General features: G+C 36.0%; 4 protein-coding genes across 4 annotated transcripts; all 4 read right to left on the reverse strand.

Annotated features, from left to right (window-relative positions):
- Nucleotides 1-21: 21 nt before the first annotated feature.
- LOC114718292 (berberine bridge enzyme-like 22) lies at nucleotides 22-2,161 on the reverse strand. The gene is given in 4 exon segments (XM_028903572.1): nucleotides 22-557; nucleotides 559-775; nucleotides 777-1,390; nucleotides 1,393-2,161. Coding segments are annotated over 4 exon segments (1,512 nt in total). The 5' UTR covers nucleotides 1,786-2,161; the 3' UTR covers nucleotides 22-269.
- Nucleotides 2,162-3,192: 1,031 nt separating this feature from the next.
- On the reverse strand, nucleotides 3,193-5,077 carry LOC114718293 (berberine bridge enzyme-like 26). The gene is given in 4 exon segments (XM_028903573.1): nucleotides 3,193-3,562; nucleotides 3,565-3,597; nucleotides 3,600-4,310; nucleotides 4,404-5,077. Coding segments are annotated over 4 exon segments (1,410 nt in total). The 5' UTR covers nucleotides 4,942-5,077; the 3' UTR covers nucleotides 3,193-3,434.
- Nucleotides 5,078-14,349: 9,272 nt separating this feature from the next.
- LOC114718274 (berberine bridge enzyme-like 21) lies at nucleotides 14,350-15,945 on the reverse strand. The gene has a single exon (XM_028903550.1). It carries the CDS (start codon nucleotides 15,943-15,945, stop codon nucleotides 14,350-14,352), a length of 1,596 nt encoding a protein of 531 aa, XP_028759383.1.
- Nucleotides 15,946-19,664: 3,719 nt separating this feature from the next.
- Nucleotides 19,665-21,458, reverse strand: LOC114718278 (berberine bridge enzyme-like 19). The gene has a single exon (XM_028903555.1). It carries the CDS (start codon nucleotides 21,441-21,443, stop codon nucleotides 19,833-19,835), a length of 1,611 nt encoding a protein of 536 aa, XP_028759388.1. The 5' UTR covers nucleotides 21,444-21,458; the 3' UTR covers nucleotides 19,665-19,832.
- Between the last annotated feature and the right edge of the window lie 2,956 nt (nucleotides 21,459-24,414).

Consider the following 24,414-nt stretch of genomic DNA (forward strand, 5'->3'; position numbering starts at 1 on the left):
GAGGAAGTTTCCACTGAGCTGCTGCTTTACAACTGTTGAATGACATGGCAATGGATTCACATCCCTTCATTAATGCTAGATAATTCTGTGTGTTCTGTTATATTTGCTTTCAGAGAAGTGGTTGAATATGCCACTGGGCTTGCTAAATTGGACCACCATGCTTCTAACGTGTTTTGCAGATTACAAAATAACTGCTATTTTACATAGTCTCAAGAAAGAATACATACTGCCCTAGCTTTTCTGGTTGACCTTCTAATGCCATAAATACTTTATGTTGAAGTAGGAAGAGAACTTAGCAAAGGTATGCTCTGTTCATTACTAAAGAAATTTTGAGGATCAACCTTTGTCTTAATTTGTGCCAATCTTCTGAAGTTGCCTTTGAAGTACTTGAAGCCCCAAGCACTTGTATTCAGCTTGTTGGTACCCAAATCAAGATCCCTATAGTTGAAATAGGCAGCTCTTGGAGAGCTTGAAACGTAAGGAGCCATGTACATATAAAGTTTTCTTATCCATCTTATATGTCTTTTGGATGCTTCAATCCCATTTTCGTCCCACTTCCACCATGTACTGTATGTTGTATAAATTACCCTTCCTATGCGGAAAAGGGACTTCACTTTCGGATATTTCATCCATCTTACCACCGAAGGGGTCCATTATCAGAAGCGCCAGCGCTTCCTCTTCCACAAGCCTTTTCCATACACCTTGTAGTGCTGTTTCTGGTATTGGCTCCTTCACGAAATCTGATTTTGCCTTGAAAGAGCTCTTGTCGGTGGTGATTATTTAGCAAAACCTCTAGGGGGTCCCATTTTTGGTACCCGGCAAAGTACAAAGCAGATTGAATCCAGCTCAGTTCAGTACAGTCTTTTGCTTGCAATCCCAATTCAGGGAAGTGCTCATTCATCAATGGAATTAGCCTATCTACACCTCCAAGGAACAGAGAATTGAAGGACGCTCTGACTCTCTCTGGTTTGCCACCATTATTTTGAGCTAGGACTCTGATGAAAAGATCTTCATGAAGTTTGTGCGCAATGTACTGCCACTTATGAACAAGCTCGGAGGCTCTTTCCCTGAGAGTTCTATGGATGTTGAACACCGTGACTGTAGGTGGAACTCTAACCAGCCTAATTTTCCAAGAAAGAACCACCCCAAAGCTACCTCCTCCTCCACCACCTCCTCTAATGGCCCAGAAGAGATCTTCTCCCATCTTTTCTCTATCAAGAAGCTTCCCATTTGCATCTATAAGCAAAGCATCGATGACTTGATCTGCTGCTAGCCCATATTTTCTCACCATAGTACCAAATCCTCCTCCACTGATGTGCCCACCAAGCCCCACACTGGGACAAAGTCCTGCAGGAAATCCATGGATTTTACTTTCCTTTGCAATTTTATATAGTAAAGCTCACCTAAAGTAGCCCCAGATTGAACCCAAGCTGTTTCATTTGAAAGGTTAATCTGAATGGAATTAAGCCTGTTGAGGTCAACCATGATAAACGGGGTCTCACAGAGGTAAGACAGGCCTTCATAGTCATGGCCACCACTTCTGAGTCTGATCTGTAGCCCGAGTTTTCTGCTGCAAATAATAGCTGCTTGAATTTCAGACTCTTGAAGAGGTGTTATGATGAGAAGAGGATTTCTCGTGGAATTCAGCCATCTTGGATTTTGTTGGAATGAGTCCAAGACCTGTGAGTAAAGTGAGGAGGTTAAGCTGAGCGTTGTTGTCTTGTAGTATTCATGAGAATAGCCACCAGGTTGGGACAGCATGCAATCTCTGAAACTTTTCTCCATTGCAGTAGAAGAAGCCCATGATGACAGTGAAAGGAAGAAGAAGACCCAAATAGTAGAGAGGGAGCCAGCCCATCGCTATGTTAATTCTTATCTCCTCTGTCTTGTAGTCGCATTATGCTGTGTGTGTTTGTGTGTGTGTAATGAACTGAACTAATAACTTTTTTTTTTTTTTCCTTCTTCTTTCCCGGAAAGATAGAATATTTAAGCCAGAGAAACTGGTATAGTGATCTATCTTATGTCCAGAGCCGGCCCAAGGGAAAGTGATAGGTACGGGGCAAGAGGTGGAAAGGTTCAAATTGATGACTTTGGTGTTGGCTCCCAAGTGAAGAGGCAGAATAAATGCGTCTGTTTCCTAGTGCTGGTGTGCGATGAATTACAATAGCAAAGCATGTATATAATCAAGCAGTTGCCGTTTTTGAAGCCTACCAAAGATTTGAGCATAGTAGTAATATATAATAATATAGATATAGATGCTTAATTGGCTGGTTACAAGATATCTTGTTAAATAAGTTTCTTGAGTGGTGGAGTGAGCATATGGATTCTAGAACAGTCATGCGGGCCGTCTTAATTGTATTGTAAGAGCATTTTGCATTGGCATTATTCTGCTGAGGTGAACGAGTGGCGACACATGCATGAAAGGTGTCAATACGCCCAAATGCATAAATGTAATTTTCAAAATGTCTGGACATCCAGAGACGTCTACTGGGAATTCACGGCCACCTTCGATTCAGCGAGATGGATAGAAGCTCTTATTCTTCCTCCTTTTACTAACAAGGCCTAGTTCTAAAACTATGAGGCTTCATCATGGATTCCAAGTTAGGCCCACTATGCATGTTTCCGGACCAACACTTGAAATGAAAACCAAAAGCGTTAGCGTAGATAAGGAGAAGAAAACTTAAACGCTTGACGTGACTGGCCAAGCGGAAGGGGCTAACAAGGCCTAGTTCTACAACTATGAGGCTTCATCATGGATTCCAAGTTAGGCCCACTATGCATGTTTCTGGACCAACACTTGAAATGAAAACCAAAAGCGTTAGCGTAAGATAAGGAGAAGAAAACTTAAAACGCTTGACGTGACTGGCCAAGCAAGTGGGGTGATGTGTACAAATATAACAGGTTTGCACTTTGTAGCATCAATTCCTTAGCCATTCGCTCCCGACACGCAAATATAGATTTGCTCCCTCACCTTTTCATGTATTTCTTATTAATTACTTCTCTAGTCCTTAATATAAGACCTAATTAACTAATATAAGTATATTAAAAATATTAGTAAATTAGTTAATATGATATGTTTTTTTTAAAAACGTTTTAAGTATTTTTAATTTCTTACTTTTTTTTACTTATTATTGTTGAAAAAACATCATTAGGATGAATTGGGGAAAAAGTTGATCATTATATGAAATAGGATGACCAACATGAACTCTCTAAGTAGCTGGAAATTGCTATTCATTTCATACACGGAGAATGCTGTGATTTTCAGGGAAAGCAATCTGACATAGGAATCACCCATACGTTCTTTCTACAAAAGCAAGACTACCTTCATCAGTCGCTGTCACATACCAAACACAAAATAACACATCAACCATTTAATTACAACCATCAAGTATTATACAACACTCAATTCTCTAAAATGAAGCTCATCCATTTATTTAGCTGATACTGCTGGCAGCTGATGAAACAGGAAGTGGTGGGATGCTCTGTTCATGCCTGAACACGTTCTCCGGATCAAACTTGGTCTTTATCTTCACCAACCTATTGAAGTTATCCTTGAAATACATGTCCCCCACCCGCTTGCTTCTATATAACCTGTGTTCTATGAGGAAATGGGGTCTCCGTTTCTGACACTCTGCTCATGGCTCCTCCATATGGGTTCCAAATCATCAAAGGGCTATCTTCTTCTTTCAGCCTGGTCCACAATCCTTCAAGCCCTTCTTCTGGAATGGGTTCTCTCACGAAATCTGATTTGGCTTTGAAGAAGTTCTTGAATGATGATTTTCCTTGAAGAAGGACCTCCAAGGGCGCGTCATTTGGGTAGCCAGCAATGTAAAGGACAGACCTGATCCAGCTGACTTCCAGGCAATCTTTTCTTGTAAGACCCAATTCGGGAAAGTTCTGCTTCACGAGATCAAGGAGCGTTCTGGAGTTTCCCAGGAAGAGGGCGTTGTAGGAAGTGGTGATGGTTCTTTGAGTTTTGTTACCAGCAGGTTGGATGATGACTCTCATGAAGAGGTTGTCATCGATGTAAGGAGCCACTTGCTGCCATTTGTGGATGATCTTGGTGGCACCTTGCTCTAAGGTTTTTGTAACTGTAAAAACCGTCACGGTCTGTGGAACAGGAACGAGCTTGATCTTCCACCACAGAATAATACCAAAGCTCGCCCCTCCGCCTCCTCTGATTGCCCAGAACAAGTCTTCTCCCATGGCTGCTCTGTCAAGGATTCTGCCATAGGCATCTACTATCCGCGCGTCCACCACATTGTCTACTCCAAGCCCATGCCTCCTCATCATGGCACCATAAGCTCCTCCTGATTCAACCCATAAAATTTTTTAAGCAAGCGATTGATTAGAACCTGGCCTTTGAAAAGATTGGATTTGATTAAACTTAAGATGGCTCTTACCTGTGATGTGGCCACCAAAGCCTAAGCTTGTGCAGAGGCCAGCGGGGAAGCCATGGACAGAGCTTTTCTCGGCGATTCTGTAGTAGACTTCACCGGCGGTGGCACCGGCTTGGACCCAAGCAGTGTTGTCTTGTATATTAACGTCAACACCTCGAAGCTTGACGAGATCAAGAATCATGAAAGGGGTCTCAATCTCGGAGACGAAAGAGAGGCCTTCATAGTCATGGCCTCCACTACGCACTCTGAGATGAATCCCAATCTTTTTGGAGCAGAGAACAGCGGCCTGGACATGGGCGTCGGTGGCAGGCGTGAATATGAATTCTGGTTTAGGGACAGAAGGCTCCAGCAGCCTTAAGTTCTGAGCGGAGGATTCAAGAACGGAGGAGAAAGAAGCACTGCTTTTAGTGTAAATGGAGGAGTCAAAGGGGAAGGATTTGTCGGTGTGGAGAATGAGACACTGAATGAAATTCTGGTGAATGGGAGCCGAAGTTGCGAAGGAAACAAAGGAGAGAAGAAGGAAAAGAGAGAAGGTGGTCATGTTGAAGGATATGGTGTGAAGAAGAATGAGAATGTGGAGCTGTGCATTTATAACGACTGAGGTATAGGCGTAGTTGTTGAGCTCAGAAACACGTCATGGACTATTGGCCTTTGTGCTGGGCTCCATTTGGTCATTTTCTTCATAATGATTTGAGTTGAAATATTATGTCAAGTGCTCACCCCTCCATTTTAAACGTTTACTTTACATCCCCCACACATTCACATTCTCTTGTATTCTTTTATCTTAGCTTCAAAATTTAACAAAATAAAGTGGGAATGTTTTCAAACTCTTAAAATATGGAATATATTATATTTCTTTTGGTTAGGTCCAAAAGAAGACCATCTCACGAGAATTAATTATCACGACAGTAAATCATGTGAACAAATTAAAAAGGGAGATTAACAATCCTACCGAAAAAGAAAAGGTAGATTGATAATAGTGTGGAGTGGTCCACAGAAGAACAGGCAGAGTTAAACGGTCTGCATTCCAGCAGCATTATATATATATGATGTTATCTTGCAACTAATAAAGCATATATATATGTCGTGTGTAATGCATAATTGGACTGCTAAGATTGTATTCTCTATCTTTTATGTTTTATTAATTGGATATGTATGTTCCGTGGCTTCAAATATCCAAATAGAGTGCGTCTGATTCCCTTCATGGCTCCGTACTTTTCTTCAATTATGTTTTATACGCCAAGTTAATGGCTCATCCTAAAGTGGTGGAATGCTTGCTCGCAAAGACTGGTTTAATGTAACCCCAAGACATCTCATTCGCAGCCCACAAAACCTGACCTCACCTTCTAGTTTCTAATTTATACTCAAGTTGTTGTGTGGTTTTTGAATCATACATACACATATGTAATTAATTAAGCTCCAGCGTTGCTTTTAAAAATTAACAGAAAGTTGAAGGCCTCTCGTTTTGCATGAAATTAAAAGCATTTTTCAATGTTATTAAAATCAAAAGGTGGAGGGGATGTATATAACTTGCCTTGTAAGAAGGGGTTTCATAACTAATGATAAAGCTTGAGAAAATTAGGATTTTGGTCATATATAGAGACTAGAGAGACTCTACAAAAGGAGGGATGATACAGATATGCATTTGTATGTTTACCTTGGAGGTTAAGAGAAAGAGATTCCGTGGAGTGAGAGATGAGAAGGCATAATATATGTGTGGCATGCAATTCTAGCTCTTTCTTGAAGCTAAGTGGAACGCCCAAACTTCAACTTCATTTAAAATGATACTTTGGTGAAACATAAGTGTTAAATTCAATTTATAATAATTAGTATAGAAACCCTTCAGCATTACAAAATGACTAATTATAGAAGCTGCACAACTACACACACACACTGCACACAGACAGTCATATCTCACAAAATTGTTGTGCTCTAGTATGCGCATGCATGGGACACATTTGTCGTGACAAGAATTGACCAAGATCGACAAGAAGTTTTACCTCAAAAATTCTAATAATCTTGGAAATAAAAACGAATTAATTATACAGCATAAAAAAGATTTCAAACAGAAATTATATTCAAAAAATTTTTTGTAAGTCGACCAAATCAATTATTAAGGCAGAATTTAGCGTATGCTTGTGTTAGTTAGACAATGACCCACGTACGTCTCTCCTTATCATCTCCCTCTTAAAATCCAATTTCATTTTGTGCCTTGAGTGTTTGAATTTTCACTTATTCTTAATATTGGTCATAGTAATTAACAGCCTTTTCCTTGCAACCTAAAACTCGGGATTTACTCAGTATTTTCATTTCATGTGCATATAATATATATTATATAAATCATGTATTCATAGTTCGTTTAATTTTATTCAACATTGAATCGTACATGTTTTATTCAACACAGCCTTTTTAGTGAAGATTTTCATTAGTATTAAAGCATATTTCAGTATACAGTTCTTACGTGAAACAGTGGTCTAGAAATGCTTATTTAGGGAAATTTAAAGTGGCTTTAAAAAGGCAATATCTAATGCAGACATAAAAGAGAAAAAGAAGCTTGAAACGGTTGAGGACTCGTTTCAATAAAAGTTGATTTCCGCCTTCATCATGAATTGGAAGGACCTACCTGTGGAAACTCTCCTTCAATTAAAGTTGGCCATCTATTTCTTATATTTAAACTAATTATTATACACCAATCTACGAAAATAACTAGCTTGTCCTTTAATATCATTAATGTTCTCTTCAAAAAGCAATCAGCAACGCATTTACGATTAATAGATGAAATAGTTATTGCATTTGTCGTGCATATATAATTAAAAGGGTAAAGTATCACCCATCACTGTAATATTATTTTCTAATTACATTTAGTATCCTAATCTTATTTATAGTGCATCCAATACTCTGATGTTATTTTTCTGATACACTCTAATTTTATATATAGTGCATTTAACACTTTAAACTATAAATAAGATTAGGGTATTGAAAATAATTAAAAAAATACTATCAAAGAGTGTTGGATGCACCAAGAAAATAATATCTGGGAGTTGAATACTATTGGAAAATAATATCAACATGATGAATGGTGCTTTACCTTAATTAAAACCCAAATCAATTAGTTCCAATATGAGCACAGGTTAAACTAATAATCAAATTCCAAGCTAATTTTATAAAGCTCAAATTTGAAAATTTACCTTCTTAGCCTGATTGACTGATGATGATCACATTGTGTCATGAGAAACAACTAGTCAACAAGTATTAAATTAATTATTTTCGTGATTAATCATGATTAAATTCACCACGCAATTAGAGTAGTTCTAGTTATCCATGTTTAATAAAATCCCTACACAACTTTGAGGGCATCATGATCCATATCCCAGCTCAATCTGCGCCTCAATTCATTCCTATTCACGGATTTATATATCTATATATATATATTTATAGGTATATCCAAAATAAAAAAATGTTGCATGATCGCGACTTTGAGCTTCATAAAGAACATCAGCTCCCCCCCCCTTTTTTAACTGTAAGCCTTTTCAACTGAAATCGCGCACGTAAACTGGTTTAGGACAAAATTAACGTGGTTCTTATCACTTTCCGTACACCAACATATGTGTGTGTGTTTTGTTTATTCAGAATTACATCGATCATTGGCTTTAATTGTAAAAGAACGTTAAGCTTCATACGCAACACACATATGAATTTATTAAGAAACATGAAAATAAATATTTAAACACTTTCACATAAAATTGTCTTTGTTGAATATGGTTGAATATATATAAAAAATGGAAAAATAATAATTGAAGTGGTTTGCACGTGATATGTATTCAGAGTTCCACCAAGTTTTTCCTGCAGGGGTGGGTGCAGCACTTTAGAATCCACTACAAGTGTTCACCATTTGATGAGAATCCTTAGCTCCATATATTATCATTATAAAGAAGCAGCTACCAGTACGGGATATATAAGAAGTTGGAGTCACATCCAGTTCAACCACAATTACTATATAAATCAGGTTGCTAGCTATTAAGAAAAATCTAGTACGTACCCAATGGGGTAAGGGCTGTGTTTGAACAAGGACCACATACAGGTAAATTTGGAAAAAAATGGCAAGACCCCCGTGTGTAGCACGTTGGGATAAGTGGATGACTAACAATGTTGAGCCATTAACTTAAATTAAGAAAAATCTTGTACGTACCCAATGGGCTAAGGGCTGTGGATTTGGAAATGGCAAGACCCCTATGTATGGCATTTTGGGATAAGTGGATGACTAATGTTGAGCCATTAACTTAAACAAGTGTATATATACGGCGGAATATTTTTATGATGTCACACCACATGAGGCTCCCCAACCAAGACTGCCTAGCTTGGAACCACATGGCATAATGAAAATTATATTTTATAACCATTCTTTTGTTTAGTGGAATGCATGATGGAATAAGAATTAGGTGAAGGCGCATACTCCTTCAGCCAACTTATACATATATCTTCATCTCCTAAAGAAAAACCAACATCAATTCTGTGGCATTTTGGGACGTGTAGTACGTGGATTATTAATATTAAATGCAATTTTAGGTGAATGCAAGGGGCATCTTTCCATTCATCGAGTTGGAGGCATGCACGAGGGCTTAGACTCATTCTAAATTAACTTCTCCAGTAAAATAAAATAAAAATCCAATACACTCTTCCGGTCCTTAATATACGACATAATTATTGAGTTGATTTTGGTTCTAAATATAAGATCTATTTCTCATATTTATTAATTTTTCTTAAATTATCCTGATGGATCTCCCTCAACTGTAATCAAGTAGAAAAAGGAGAGAAGATATTAAGGAAGATGATTACAGTGTTTTAGAAAAAATATGTCATATTTCTTATAATTAATTAATTTACCTAATTTCTTTAATCTAATCAAAGTAGTTAAATAGCTTTTCTATTAAGAACTGGAAGAGTATTTCTTTTTGAGGCTCTAACTGATGTTTTTAATTAACTTATAATCGTAACCTCTGATAATACTCATCCACTAATTAAAGCAAGTGATTCAAGAGCTGCCCTTGATTAATTAGAACCAGCAGTGACGCGAAGTCATTGTTATATATTCATTCGTATAATACCAACAAATGTAGTTTATATTTTATTTAATCTATGCTTTAAAAGTATAGAGTGGAGTTGTTGGCTCCAGCTTGGTTGCAAGTATGCATTTCTATGTCCATGAAATTAAAAATGGATATAAATTAAGTGTTCTTTTATTCACTTTGTTCTTTTCAATGGAAGAAAACTGGCTAGCTAGATCAGGTGATGGTAATTTCAAGCATAGCTCTTTGAAGGACCTCTCGTAATTGAGTTGGAAAATCTTGCCATATTATTTTGTCGGCAGAATTAACATAGATAAACCAAGGTTGTTGTAGGTAAATTTGGTGGCCATAATTTGAGGTTATTACAAATGGGAACGTTAGTGTGAGAGTGAGAGAGCATATAAGTGAATATTTTACACACACACACACACCTATATGGGCTAATTTGTCTGTGTGGTTCCAATCACCAGATCTTCAACAGATGAAAGTCAACGTAACATTCCCATTCTAGTTAATTAGTCAGAGTTAAACAATCCATGAAACATTAATTAATACAAACTTTGCATACTTTGTCAAAAGTCTGCAACTGGTTTTTGTGATGTTTTGTATTTCGATTTGCATTTTCAGCACTTTTCTTCCTTGATTTGGGCTAGTTTTCAAGAAACAGTTTCCAATCTTTTTTTTTTTTTTCCAAATCAAGTATCTATAGCAATTTCCGATCCTTTTATTGTGTGTGTCGCCACATTTCATGTCATGACGATTATATATATGGATATATATTAAAATGTGGAAGGGGTGCTATAATGAGGTTGTACTTGTCCTCCAAGCAGTGGTTTTTACACAAATCTTTCTATACAGAAATCAAGCTTCTATTTATTGATGCGTACTTCTCAATCCACAGCACGAATTTACTGTAAGAATTACCATTAACATGTAATTAGTGGAGTCTTCTTTTTTTTTTTGGGTAGGTTCAGGGGCCACCTCGGCTCTGAGGGTCCTATGTTGCACTAAGTAACTATTACTCTTCCGGTCTTTAATATAGGATTCAATTGTTGAGTTGGTTTTGGTCCTAAATATAAGACCTATTTCTCATATTTATTAATTTTCTCTAAATTACCCCTATGGATACTCCCTCAACCATAATTAAGTAGAAGAAGAAGACAGGGTATTAAAAAAAATGATTATGATATTTTAGAAAAAACGTGTCGCATTTCTTATAATTAACTAACTTATCTAACTTCCTTAATTTAATCAAATTAGTTAAATATGTATTATATTAAGGACCGGAGGAGTATCATTTACCAAGCAATCATGAGCATGGACCAAATATTTTGACAATATGTATACACTCTGAAATTCTATTTATAAAATCATACCCATTAATTTCTAATACAAATTTAATAAAATAAAATCATACCCGTTAATTTCTAATACAAATTTAATAAAAATGACACATGTTTAAAAGCACCCTTATCTTTTACTCTTGACAATGACTTTAATTAAAAGTTGTAAAGATCTTTAATAGAAAACTAACTTTAACTTTTTTTTAAATTTGACGAAATTCATTATTAGGGTCTAACAAGAAGGAACAAAGGGAGTACGTAATTTACACAAGATTGTACCTTTCATTCTATGGAGTAATTATTACTGGCAAAAAACATTAAATCGACATCTAAAATAATGAAACTCCAAAGAATAAAAAAGCCCACTAAGCATTTAAAAGTTGATGCAGCCCAACTGCACATTACAGATGGCTCGGCCCATGTACTTCTGTGGAACATAAATTAAGTTTAACGAAAGAAGCTAGTTCTTTACAATGCGATGAATTAAAATTTAAATTTTTGCTAAAAAAGAAACCCACATTTAGTGTATAATATAATGAGATCTCAAGCCTCATGCAAATATCTTGAGACTACTGTCAACATATAACTTCATCAACAGACTCTTTTAAATTTTATATTCATATATAGTTTAAGATATCCAAATTTAAAAATAAATCTGAATTTTAAATAACATAAAATTAAGATGTGAATGATGTGATTCACTAAGAAAAAGGGTCTATAACAAGCTATTAATAATAATGTGAACAAAATTAAATTGTAAATTTTAATTTCAATTCAAATTAAATGTCCAATTTCATCAATATAAATCTAAAATAAATAAAGGTACATTTTTCTAAAATCATAAATAGAAGAGTTTATCAATTGACATATGTCTGTTTTAATTAAAAATAGAATATCAGTTTAGAAGGTTAAGACTCTTGTGCTATGAATGTAAAATAGTAAAATACCATTTACGGATTTGGCTTGATGTTGAGAGCATTTTAGCTTCAGCCATCAAGCCGCAAGCACCAAATAATTGTTAGGGGATAGATAACATTTCTACTAACAAGTGTTAGCTATGATAAAGTTAAAGAGTTTATTATGTATTTTTTTATTATGTATAATGGTTGAATATTCATTGTATAAATACCTTATTCACAACAATAGAAAGCAAGCATTTTGATTCACAAAATATTTCGTTACATAGTATCAGAGCAAAATAAAATCTTTCTCTTCCCTCTTTTCGTCTAATATTTGTCCACAGAATGCATGCAAGTGTGGATCTATGGCCGTTGCTTTGCATCCGAAGGAGGAAGATCGTGTCATTCGTTTTCTCAAAGGTCTGAATGATCAGCATAATTCTGTTAAGTATCAGATTTGTTATCAGATCCCTTGCTTTCTATTAACTATGTGTTTTCTTTGGTTCTTCAACAAGAACGTGAGTTCCACCCTATTGCTTGAAAGACCAAAATTTTCATGGCCAAGGGACCAGAATCAAATGCTTTCTTTGGATCAAAACAAAATAACAATAAGCAGTGCTCTTATTGTGTCGAGCCTCATCATACCGAGAAAACTAGTTATTAATTACAAGCATGTTTTTCCCCCAGGATTCAAATTCAGATCCTCTAGTTGTCCTACCATAGTGAATCGTATATTTGCTCAATTCTTCTCTAGTGGCACTTAGATTCACTCTTTTGTCATTCGTGATAGAGTTTCATTTTCAAAATTTCTCCATCTCTTCCGTAGGCCGTCACATTCACCCCATCTAAGATGGAGTTGTTTTGATTCAGATGCTAATTAATATTGTTGGCAAAGGTCGAGTGCTAATGTTAATGTGCCTTTGTCCCTCAAAGTCGTCGTGATTCTTGTGGACGATGAATGCATGGCGTAATGGTTAAGGCAAGGGAGTCTGTTAAAGAGGATTTGGAGATTGTCGGGATCAACCCCCGACGAACCTCTTCGTTAGGAGCACCGAGAAAAGAATTCACCAAATTTTGGTAGTCCATTGATGATTTTGACATCCAAAGGAATTATAGACTTTATATAATTGCATCATTCTTTTCCGTCACACCTTTTTGTTTTATATTTTTCTTTTTATTAAATCCTTTCAGTGCTGGTATAGGTATCTCATACAGTTTAAAATATCCAAATTTAAAAATAAATAATAAAAATAAAAATAACTTCTAAATATGTATTTCAATACAAATATGAAAAAAAATACAGGTACATAGTTTATTATTATTCATAAAGGCAGGCAACGCCAGGGCATCCGTGCATGTAAAGTGCATTTGCTTACTCTCGCTAAGCTCTTCGAATCAAGATTGTTCCTTTTGGTCAAATTATTCAATAGCCAATCAAATATTATATATTGTTTATTTGTTGAGTTGGGGGTGTCACCTCCCCTTTAATTTTGGGGCTCTTTCCAATTTTTTTATATTATATTTTTATATAAAATGAGTGACATCTTGATTTTTTTCTTTTCACTAAAAATAATTTAGTCAACAATTTCTTATGATTTCTTTAAAAATTTAACACTTTTAAGTTAAAAAGATACATAACCATTTAGAGTTCATCATTTGTCTTGGGGGTACTGATCGTGTGGCGCTCTCTGAACTGAACCAAAAATAAAAAATAAAAAGACCTGCAAACAAATATCATGATTTTTTTGGCGTGTTTCTACTTACTAAAGTACAGTAGTATATCTTATTTTAAAAATATGCATATACTATATTGGCATAATTTTTTATAATTAGTTGAATGATTTATTTTATATAAAATATATTTGTTTCATAAATCAATAGCTAAATTTTATTAAGATATACATGTTTTGAGTATAAAAAAAAATGCAAGGGGGTGTTAATAGATAAGAAAATTCTCTAACTCTAATAATCATATCAACCTGGGCACCTGATGAGGATCGTGTGAGATTATCGTTTTATCATCCATCGTGGTCATCACTTCTGGAAATTTGTTTCCTAATCCTTATTTGCATTTTTTGGGGGGTTATATATTACGTCCAAGGACTTTGTTGGGAGCAAGCTATAAGCACCTTCATTACTGGTCTTTAGATGCTCTCTCAACTTAGAGACATGTCCTGGTCCTGATAAATTCCAAGATCCAACTTACCTAAGCTTTTTTATCATTAAAAAAAAAAAACACTTGAATTAGATTCATGTAGTGGGGGGAGCACTGGCGCCTGAAATGTGATTTCCTTCTGATACCCGCCCATTTTCAAATCTTGAATCTTATATATTTGAAAATGGCCAAAGTCGATCTTTTTGGCTTAACCACGCAAACGTAGTTGTTACAATAGCAAAAAATGTTTCAGAAAAGGCTTCTAGCTAATATGATTATATATGAAACAATTAAAATCGAACATGATGGAGAAGGGTTTTAGGATTAGTTTTTAATATTATTTTAAACCAAAATTGTATTTTGAAAAAAAAAAAAAAAGAGGAAAGGAAAGCGACCATAGAAGACACTTTGGAGAGTCAAACATTGTTTATTATTAGGCGTATGCAAAGGCAAGGGCATCCGTTAAATACTGACCAATATGATTGTCTATTTGTTTGACGGAAGTACTGGTATGCTCTGCTCGTTCCTAAAGAAGTTTTTTGGATCCACTGCGGTTTTAATCTTCACCAACCTCCCAAAGTTGTCACTGAAGTACTTTCTTCCATACACTTCCCCTTCTTTATAGCTATTCTCGGTATTGCTCCCAATATCCAGGTCTCTGTAATTCAAAAAGGCCCTCCTTGGATTCTTGGACACAAATGGCGTCATATAATCATACAACATTTTAGCCTGAGTTGTCAGGTTCTTCTCCACCGCACTTCCAGCTTCGTCCCACGTCACTGAGTACTGAATCTTGAACAGATTCCCGGCCCGATGAGGAAAAGCAGTCGCATCAGATGCAATCTCCTTCATTTTTCCTCCGTAAGGATTGAAAACAAGCCCTATTTTCCCCAGCTCAGTCATCTTCTTCCATATACCCTCCAGGCCTTCTCTGGAAATTGGTGTTTCAACGTAGTCTGATTTTCTCTTGCCGAACTTGGCCGTGTTCAACTCTCTGTCCAGCAACACTTCGGGTTTCGTTCCTACATCATAGTTCGCCCACCAAAGCACAGACTCGATCCAACTCGTTTCGTTGCAGTTTTCCTTCTTCAGCCCAAGCCGAGGAAACTCTTTCTCTAGCAGCGCCAGCAGTTCGTTGGATTCACCCAGAAACAACGCCACCACTGATGCTCGTATTGTTAACTGATTCTTGTTTACCTTGGAAGTCGCCGGCGCCAAAAGTAACCTCATGAAAAGCCTATCATCTGTGCGCGGAGCTACATCCTGCCACTGAACCACAAGATCAGTGGCATTTTCTTCCAGTGTCTTTTCAACACGGAAAATAGTTACAGTTTCTGGTACCTGAACCAGTTTCGCAGTGTAGGACAATATAACGCCAAAACTCCCGCCGCCTCCTCCTTTGATCGCCCAGAAAAGATCTCCCATGGAATCTTTGTTTAATATTCTACCATCAACATCAACAACTGTGGCATCAATAACGTTATCCACAGACAAGCCGTATTTACGAAGCATGTTCCCGTATCCTCCTCCGCTCAAATGGCCTCCCACTCCCATGGTGGGACACACGCCGCCGGGAAACCCATGAACCTTACTTTTCTCCCAGATCCGATAATAGAGCTCTCCGAGGGTGGCGCCCGACTGGATGACGGCAACCTCGTTTTGGATGTCGACGGAGATGTTTCTGAGGTTGAAGAGGTCGAGGATGATGAAGGGTTTTTGAGAGACGTAAGAGACGCCCTCGTAATCGTGGCCCCCACTTCGGATTTTAATTTGAATTCCAGCAGATCGAGCACAAATGACAGCGGCCTGGACGTGAGATTCCTGCAAAGGGGTTACGATAAGGGAGGGTTTAGGGGTCGAGGAAGTGTTGAATCTGGCATTTCTGATGTAATTTTCAAGAAGTGAAGTGTAGGAAACGTTGGCATTCGTGAATACTATGCGGGAGATATGGTCGGATGGGGGCGCGTGATTGGTTAGGCAGCGAAGGAAAGGAGCATATAGCGAAGGGTCTGCGAAAGAAAAAGAGACATGAAGAAGGAGAATGGGGAGGAGACAATGCCAAAGCGTGAAGGAGGATGCCATGGCAAGGAATTAGTGGAGGAGGGACCGACAAGTAGTGGTTCTTTATGGATATTACGTGGAGCGGAAGAGAACGGAATCGAAAACACAACACAACGCAGCTCGTAGTCACGCAGAACGGTGAATTTTTCTGAAACACGAATTTGTGGTGATGGATTGGATTGGATCGTTGGCAAAGAAACTAAAAAGGATTGGATTGGATTGGATTGGATTCATTTCATGCCCTTAGAAAGAAGATCGGATGGGATTCATTTCATGCCATTTCATGTTCTGTTTACAGATATTATCCAAGTTCGCCTCTTTTTGCTATTTCTTACTGTTTGGGAAATTTGATTAATAGATGCACTGAATGCTAATGAGTTAAAATTGGGCACTGATTGGTTTCTGTTTCTCAGCTCTTCTTTTTTCTTTCCTACCCCCCTCACGAGCCAGTATTGTGAAACCGACCACATATCTGGATTTTGGGCTTTGTTTTGGGAATGAAATCTCATTCAAACTTTATGGTAAGCCCAAGAGTGAGGCCCAAACCTAAGCCCACGGAAGGATGAGACAGCTGCGGCCTCGAGATCATGTTTCGTTTCGGGTATTATGATTCAGCCTCACCGTACGTCGCTGTTCTCTCTTCCTCCATCGGAATTCCCAGTTGATTTCTTCATTGAGCATATATTATTGCCTGTGAAGTGATTGCAGACTATTAATTATGTATGATCTGTATTCACAAGGCAATAAAACTGAATGACCGCAAATTGCCCGAATATATACAACAACATCTCTTTTTGGATTGAAACATTGAGATTTAATTAATTCGCAAGCTCCAATCCTAGCTCATCCTTTGGATTGTTTGAGAAAAACAAGGCAGGTGTGGCGAGCGGAATATGGGTACAACCTCAAGATGGCAATATATATAAAAAGGATTGATGTATTGGAAAAATCTTGTTTATTTATAGATTGTCTATTCTTGAGAATTGAGATGACCACGGTAGGTAGCTTTATGTTGTAATTGTAATTTCAGGTGATTTGCAATATTAATAATCATGGATCTATTTTGGATGACTAAAAGCTTTGCCGACAAACGCAAGCTTAAGCTTTTTACGGGGAGGAAGCATGTGCCCTTTTGTGGGGCGACTTCATAAAGTTCACAGCCCAGCCATTATAATTGCCACTTCTCCCATCTTTCCCAAACAATACAGCCTATCCTTGCTTTTTTTCACGTTCCCTGTTTTACCATTAGACCTGACCTTATGTCAAGTCATGTTCATATCTTCATTCTTTTAGTTGTCCACATCAAAGACTACGTAATATTCTTCCGATTCTAAATATAAGACCAATTTTATAATGTAATTTATATTACAAAATAGGTCTTACATTTACAACCGAAAAAGTAACTAAAATATCTTTGGAACAAATAGTTTTCCTTATATAGTTTCACCTAAGTTTAGTATAACAATCAATTTCTAATTTTTCCAACTAAACACAGAAAAATCCTCTTAGAGGCTTGTTGGATACATTATCGGCACTAAATATGAGCATTTTTTCTTGTGGAGGTTCAAAACATTAGTTCCTTACATTTTAAGAAATTAGTCTCTTTCATTAGACTCAAACCTTGTTAGCCAAACAATTTTTTAATTACATATAAAATTTTTTAAAGATTATTAAATTCTATTTAAATTTTTACATGTATATGATGATTACTGAATATCAAGGATTATTTTTCATATAAACATTTAAATCGTTACATGTCTTTTCAGTTTTTAATTTCAGAAAAGGATATTGGCAAAAAAGCAAAACAGCAGATGTACTCTCCCATCCTTCGTACACTGTCACCGACACAAGTCACAACCCGCGGCTTATGCTTGTTTTGACGTTTCATGATAGCGTGTATTAAATATTATTTCCGAATAAAATCTTATAACTAAAACAGAAGGAAGATAGCAATTAATATAATTCTAAATATAAAATTTATTTTCTAATATAAATTACATTATAAAATATCTCTTATATTTAGAATAGAAAGAATATTTTTATATACTCTTACTGACATAAATAACATATTCATCAAAATAAAAAAATACAATTAAAATTATTTAATATTACTAAATAGGTTATAATTTTACTCTTTTTTATAAGAAAATCCTCATTTACTATTAATTTTTTAGGGAACTAATCTCATTAGTAGTTTCAAAATATAAAAATATAAAAAATAAAAAATTGTTATAAATATTAGAAAAAAATATAATTGGTAAAAAGTCTTAATGATTACAAAACAGTACGCATAGCAACTTTCAATACAGAGAATGTTACCCACTTATTAAGAACTTTCTAATAATTAATTTCTTTTCTTGAATCCCAGAGTATCCTGTTCTGTTCATGATATGAGAAGTTGATTAATTTTTCTAACATATTAAGAAATAGTTAAAGTTTAGTCTCTTAAAATGATAAAATTTTCCTATTTTACCTCTAAAAAAATAATAGGCCTTTGATGTTATACTTTTATTTTCTCTCCTATCTTCTCTTTCTCCTATATTTAATAGGAGTGAGTAAAAAAATTACATCAATTATCCTAACAATATTTTATATTTTAAGTTTCAATTTTTTTTCTAACCAACGTCTTATATTATGAAGAATAAGAGGAAGTAGTTATCCAAGTAAAAATGAGACTTAATATAGTAATGATTTAAAAATGAAATCACCAAGGTCAAAAAAAAAAAAGAACAAGAAGAAATCACGGCAACGCCTGTGCATGTAGGACGGAGCAGTTCCAAAGTCAATCACCTAGAATTTTGGAAAAACTCACGCACCTAATTTTTTGGAGGGAAAAAACATCACTCCAATTTGCTTCGGACATTGCTGGTCATGTATAGAGTATTATTCTTCTTGTTTAATATTTAACTAATTTAATTAGATTAAAAAAAATTAAATAAGTTAGTTGATTATAAAGCCATAACATGTTTTTTTAAAATACCATAATTATTTTTCTTAATATTCTTATATTTTTTCTTAATTACTTGATTATAAAAAAATAAAAACAATAAGAACAATTTAGAAAAAATAAAAAATATAAAAAATAGGTCTTACATTTAAAAATAAAATTAACTTAATAATTAAGTCTTACATTAAAAATCACAAGAGTATTATTTTTGGGATAAGTTTTGGCATATATTATATTTTTGATAATTTAAATTTGATTATGTGAGTACGTTACTCTTTGTTCTGTTGGGCTGTTAAGTTTAATTGAATTTAGGCATGTTTGAATTAGATTTTCAGAATTAATTTTAAGATATTTAAAATAAGTATATGAGAAAAAAAAATTTCAATGAACGTGAAAATACTTTTTAAAATGCTTAGAGTTTTCCAAATTACACCCCCTTAATTTGGGATGAAATTTCTCGGTGGACTCAGTCAACTGCGTGCACTGAAACTAAAGGGGAAATCGTTAAAAAAGATTGTGGAATTAGAAAAATTGCAGATTGGGGGGCCATGACAATATTAGCATGGTTTTAACAACAATATAGGTTTTGATAACAATTTTTAAGAACCGGTCTCTATGTGTAATTTTTCTAGTTTTATGATTTTTTTTGTGACTTTTCCAAAACTAAAAGGCTGTGTTATATTGCTTGATTTTTCGGATCAAAGTTATATTGCTTGATTAAGAACATACAAGGGTGGCAGAAAAAAAAAGAAATAGGAATACACAAATTAGAGTCTATATATTCACTAATACCTTTTTTTTTTGCCAACATATTTTAATATTTTTATTGTCGCTATGAATTACAGTGCAATTTTTGTTTGAACGATAATTACTGAAGATTAAATAATAAAAAAAAGGAAACTGTAATAGTCAAATGGTGTACGAGGGAAGCAAAGGAGAGAGGAATAACACAGCCGAGGCTTCAACGCTTGATCGATGGTGCATTTGGAAGCAAAGGAATACTTTGCTCGTTGCTGAAAAAGTTTCGTGGATCCACTGAACTCTTAACCTTCACTAACCTCTCGAAATTGTCGTTGAAGTACTTCCTCCCGTAAACTTGACCTTCTTCGAAGCTCTTCTCACCAAAATGATTGATCCCAATATCCAGATCTCTGTAATTCAAGAAGGCACTCCTTGGATTCTTGGACACAAATGGCGTCATGTAACTGTATAGCCTTCTGGCTTGAGTTATGAAATTCCTGTCCGCTTCACTTCCCGGTTCATTCCAATTCACAGAATACTGAATCTTGAACAGATTCCCGGCTCTATGAGGAAACGGCGTCGCATCTGATGGAATCTTGCTCATTCTTCCTCCGTAAGGATTGAAAACAAATCCTGTTTTCCCCAGTTCGATCATCTTCTTCCAAATCCACTCCAAACCATCTCTGGAGATCGGTGTCTGAACATAATCCGATTTCCTCTTGAGGAAGTTCGCCGAGTTCAGGTTCCTGTCGAGCAACACTTCTGGCTTGGTTCCTAAATCGAAATTTGCCCACCACAGCACAGAATCGATCCAACTTGTTTCATTACAGTTTTCTTTCTTCAGACCAAGCAGAGGAAACTCCTTCTCCAATAGCGTCACCAGCTCGTCGGCCCGTCCAAGAAACAACGTCACAACAGAAGCCCTTATGGTTTTCTGATTCTTGTTCACCTTGGAAGTCACGGGCTGTAAAAGCAGCCTCATGAAAAGCCTGTCATCTATATGAGGAGCAACATTTTGCCATTGAACCACAAGATCAGTGGCATTCTCTTCCAATCTCTTTTCAACTCTAAAGACGGTTACAATCTCCGGCACGCGGACAAGTTTCACAGTGTAGGACAGTATGACGCCAAAACTGCCGCCACCTCCTCCTTTAATGGCCCAGAAAAGATCTTCTCCCATGGAATCCTTGTTTAATATTCTGCCATTCACATCAACAATTGTGGCGTCAATAACATGATCCACAGACAGGCCGTATTTGCGAAGCATGTTGCCATACCCTCCTCCGGTCAAATGGCCTCCGACGCCAACGGTAGGACACACTCCCGCGGGAAATCCATGAACCTTGCTTTTCTCCCAAATGCGGTAATATAACTCTCCCAGGGTGGCGCCCGATTGAACGAAGGCAACCTCGTTTTGGACGTCGACGGAGATGTTCCTGAGGTTGAAGAGGTCGAGGATGATGAAGGGTTGGTCGGAGACATAAGAGGTGCCCTCATAATCGTGGCCACCGCTCCGGATTTTGATTTGGACTCCGATGTCTTTGGCACAAATGACAGTGGCTTGGACATGGGATTCCTTTAAAGGGGTTACGATGATGGAGGGTTTTGGGGTTGAGGAAGTGTTGAATCGGGCATTTCTGATGTAGTTTTCAAGGACTGAAGTGTAAGAAACGTTGGTTTTAGCGTATACAATGTCGGAGAGATTGTCGGATGGATCTGTGTGTTTGTGTAGACAGTCGAGGAAGGGGCTGTAAACGGAAGAGTCTGCAAGAGAAACAGAGACATGAAGAAGAAGAAGAAGAATGGACAAAAGGCCTGATGCCTCTGTCATGGGTAAAATTAATGGTAGCTAGGTATGTGTGGTGTGAGGAATCAATGGATCAATAAAGACCGAGGAGGGATATCTCTTATAGTACGGAGAGTGGGACAAAGTGGTTGACGAAGACCAGATAGAGTTGGGTCCCACGAAGTCCCTAATAATACTGTGAGAGAATTAAACATTGGCTGATCTTACGGGAACGGACCAATGGGAGTCATTCGTTGCTCTTTCTCTTCCATCAGTATCGTGCTGTTATATCTTTCCAGCGATCAAACTCCTGCGTTCCCATTCATTTTCTCAAGAAGTTGAAGCATATGCGTTGCACAGTAATAATTAATTTAAAGATTTTTAAACTGATCTTCGTTTTCTGTTTTTTGTTTTGCCGGCATTGTCGCTTTCTCTTTTTAAATCATAAGGGAAACGAAATACTCTGTGAATTGTAGAACCAAAGAATATAAATGTCAGATCGATGACTTCAAATTTACTACAACGTGATTACTGATTAATTACGCCGAATAAGCGCAAATTACAGTCAAAACTTTGAACTAATGATATTCAAAGCCAAAAATGAAAATGGTTTACTGCCCACTTGCTCCTTTTCTTACGCAGCGGATCCCATCTCCCCCTCCCCCAAAGCTTCCTTTTAATATATTGTTTTAGCACTTCCATGACATAAATAAATTTAGAATTCAGTACTTAGCTATAGACTAATCACTAATAGACATGATCACATGAAGTGCTTTTTTCTTTAAATTTTCTTCAGAAAAGGACATCAAATATTGTACTAATTGTTATTATCGATTTATCATTTATATACTAATACTAATACTAATACTAATATTTCTAGCATTTGTCTGTTAGCTAGGCATGTAGCCGTTGTTTCTTGAGTGGGTCGAAATGATATTTAAAGCATTAATATAATCAGTGATGCTCGAATTCATTATTAAACAAGATAAAACGATATTTATTGATTATTAATATAGAGTAGAGTATATCATTTCAGACAAATGATTTGCTTAATTGGCAGCTGCTGTTACTGATAACTATTTCATACGAGTAGTTTAAAAATTACATCCAGATGATCATAAGCAAATCATCAACAAACATATCCACATATTTCTGGTCTTTGAAGTAGATCGTTTTCATTTCATTATTATTTTTAGCTAGGCCCCAAAAACAGAAAAAAAGGAGCTCATTAGTTATAGATCCTGTTTACGGAAAAATAATAAATGGATGAGCATATGTCCTGGCTTCTTAACTGTTAATAAAAATCATGCAGACATATTTTGGAATTACCAAGACAATGTGTGGTGTAGCCCGGCGGGTGAAAAGGTGCACAGTGCAAATGATATATATGTACGTACACGATCTTCCTGCAAGTTAATTTGCGGTTTATATTAATTAATTAATTCGTACAGTGAAATCAAATACTAACGTATAGCAGGTCAATGCAATAGGTGACAATAGTAACGTGCAAAATCCGTGGGTTCAGAACTAATTTTGAAATGATTGTATAATCGAAGACTCTCAAGTCTTAATTAACAAATACTATTAATTAGTTGTTCAGTAGATTGCAGTGTTTCTTTCTTTGTTTTTTGCGATGAATGTCTGATCTGAAATCACGCTGTTCAAAGTTCAAACAAAGACCGGCCACGGAATAATCGGTGATCAACACAATAACTCTCTTGTATAACTGCGTCTATTAATTGAAAATAATAAGAAAAGAAAATTAAAAATGTTAATTAGGCACGCCTTGTCAGTGATTCATACGCAATAGGATAGATCCAGAGAGGACAAGGAAAACTGGGAAGGACAGCATGTGAAAATCGGAAGAAGATCAGATGTTGTAGTCAGGCAACCAAAGTGGGAAACGAATATTATTACGAGTTAAAAAGTAGAACGCGCAAAGCAATAAATGTGATTACCAACACGTTGAATTGAAGAAACTTTAAGTCGACACATCTGATATTTCTCTCTAATTATTAACATCACATACAATTGACTACGCAAAACAAAAACAAAAAATCTCTTCTCTAGAAGTTGTACGTATACAAATTTAACATTTTTTGGGCCAGCACATATAGAAGTTGACAGAGCAATATATAGAGTATTCTTTTTAATTACTTAACTGGCGAAAAGTTACTTTGTGTTCATCGTCCAGTTAATTTGCTTGGGCTCTGTACATAAATTAAAAAATGTGATGAATGATGTTGCATTTTATAACTGAAATTTATCATTGAAGAATAAATAAGGGAGATGAATGCAAGGCTTTCCGTATATAATTGAGACGGAGTCAAAGACAAGGTCGTTTTGATTTCGTAAACTCAAAATTAATTAGGTGAATAGTATGTTTGAATATTATTTGTGGTGGTGGGAATTTACAAGCAGTACTCTTTTGTTTTTTCTCCTAAAAGAATTGTATTCTTTTAATCAACGAAAGATAATTGGTGCTTTGAATTGACGTTGGTTGTGAAAACGCTCCTGCTTGGATCACAAGACCTGTACAACGCACCCAGTTTGGATCAAACAGTATATTCTGCTAATATCCAATAGTCATTCTTCCTCACCTCCCTTTGAAATTATAATTTTCGCCATAACGACTGTTAATTAGCTATATGATAACTTCATTATTTTGAATATCTTGAAAGAATATTTTGAGTAATTTTTAGAGAGTTATCAATAAGATTTTAGATGATTTGAAAGAGATTTGAAAGAAATTAATTGTGAGCATTATTTGGGGGGATTTTATTACAAGTATCTTAGTTTTAAATGAATAAAAATAATGAATATTAAGTTTAAGATTTGGTTGATTTTATCTTCTCTTATTTCAATTTCTTATAGTTTATTTTCTTTTATTTTGCCTTTTTTTCAGCTTTTCTTTTTATTTGTTTTATTTCATCTTTCTCTCTTTCATCAGTTTACACGTGCCGCACAAGAGGAGTAAGGGGAGGAAGAAAAGCAACGCACCGTTTGGAGTCGAAGG

Source organism: Neltuma alba, unplaced genomic scaffold (genome assembly GCF_004799145.2).
Source record: "Neltuma alba isolate B1F8T4 unplaced genomic scaffold, ASM479914v2 tig00011824_pilon, whole genome shotgun sequence".
Lineage (NCBI taxonomy): Eukaryota > Viridiplantae > Streptophyta > Magnoliopsida > Fabales > Fabaceae > Neltuma > Neltuma alba.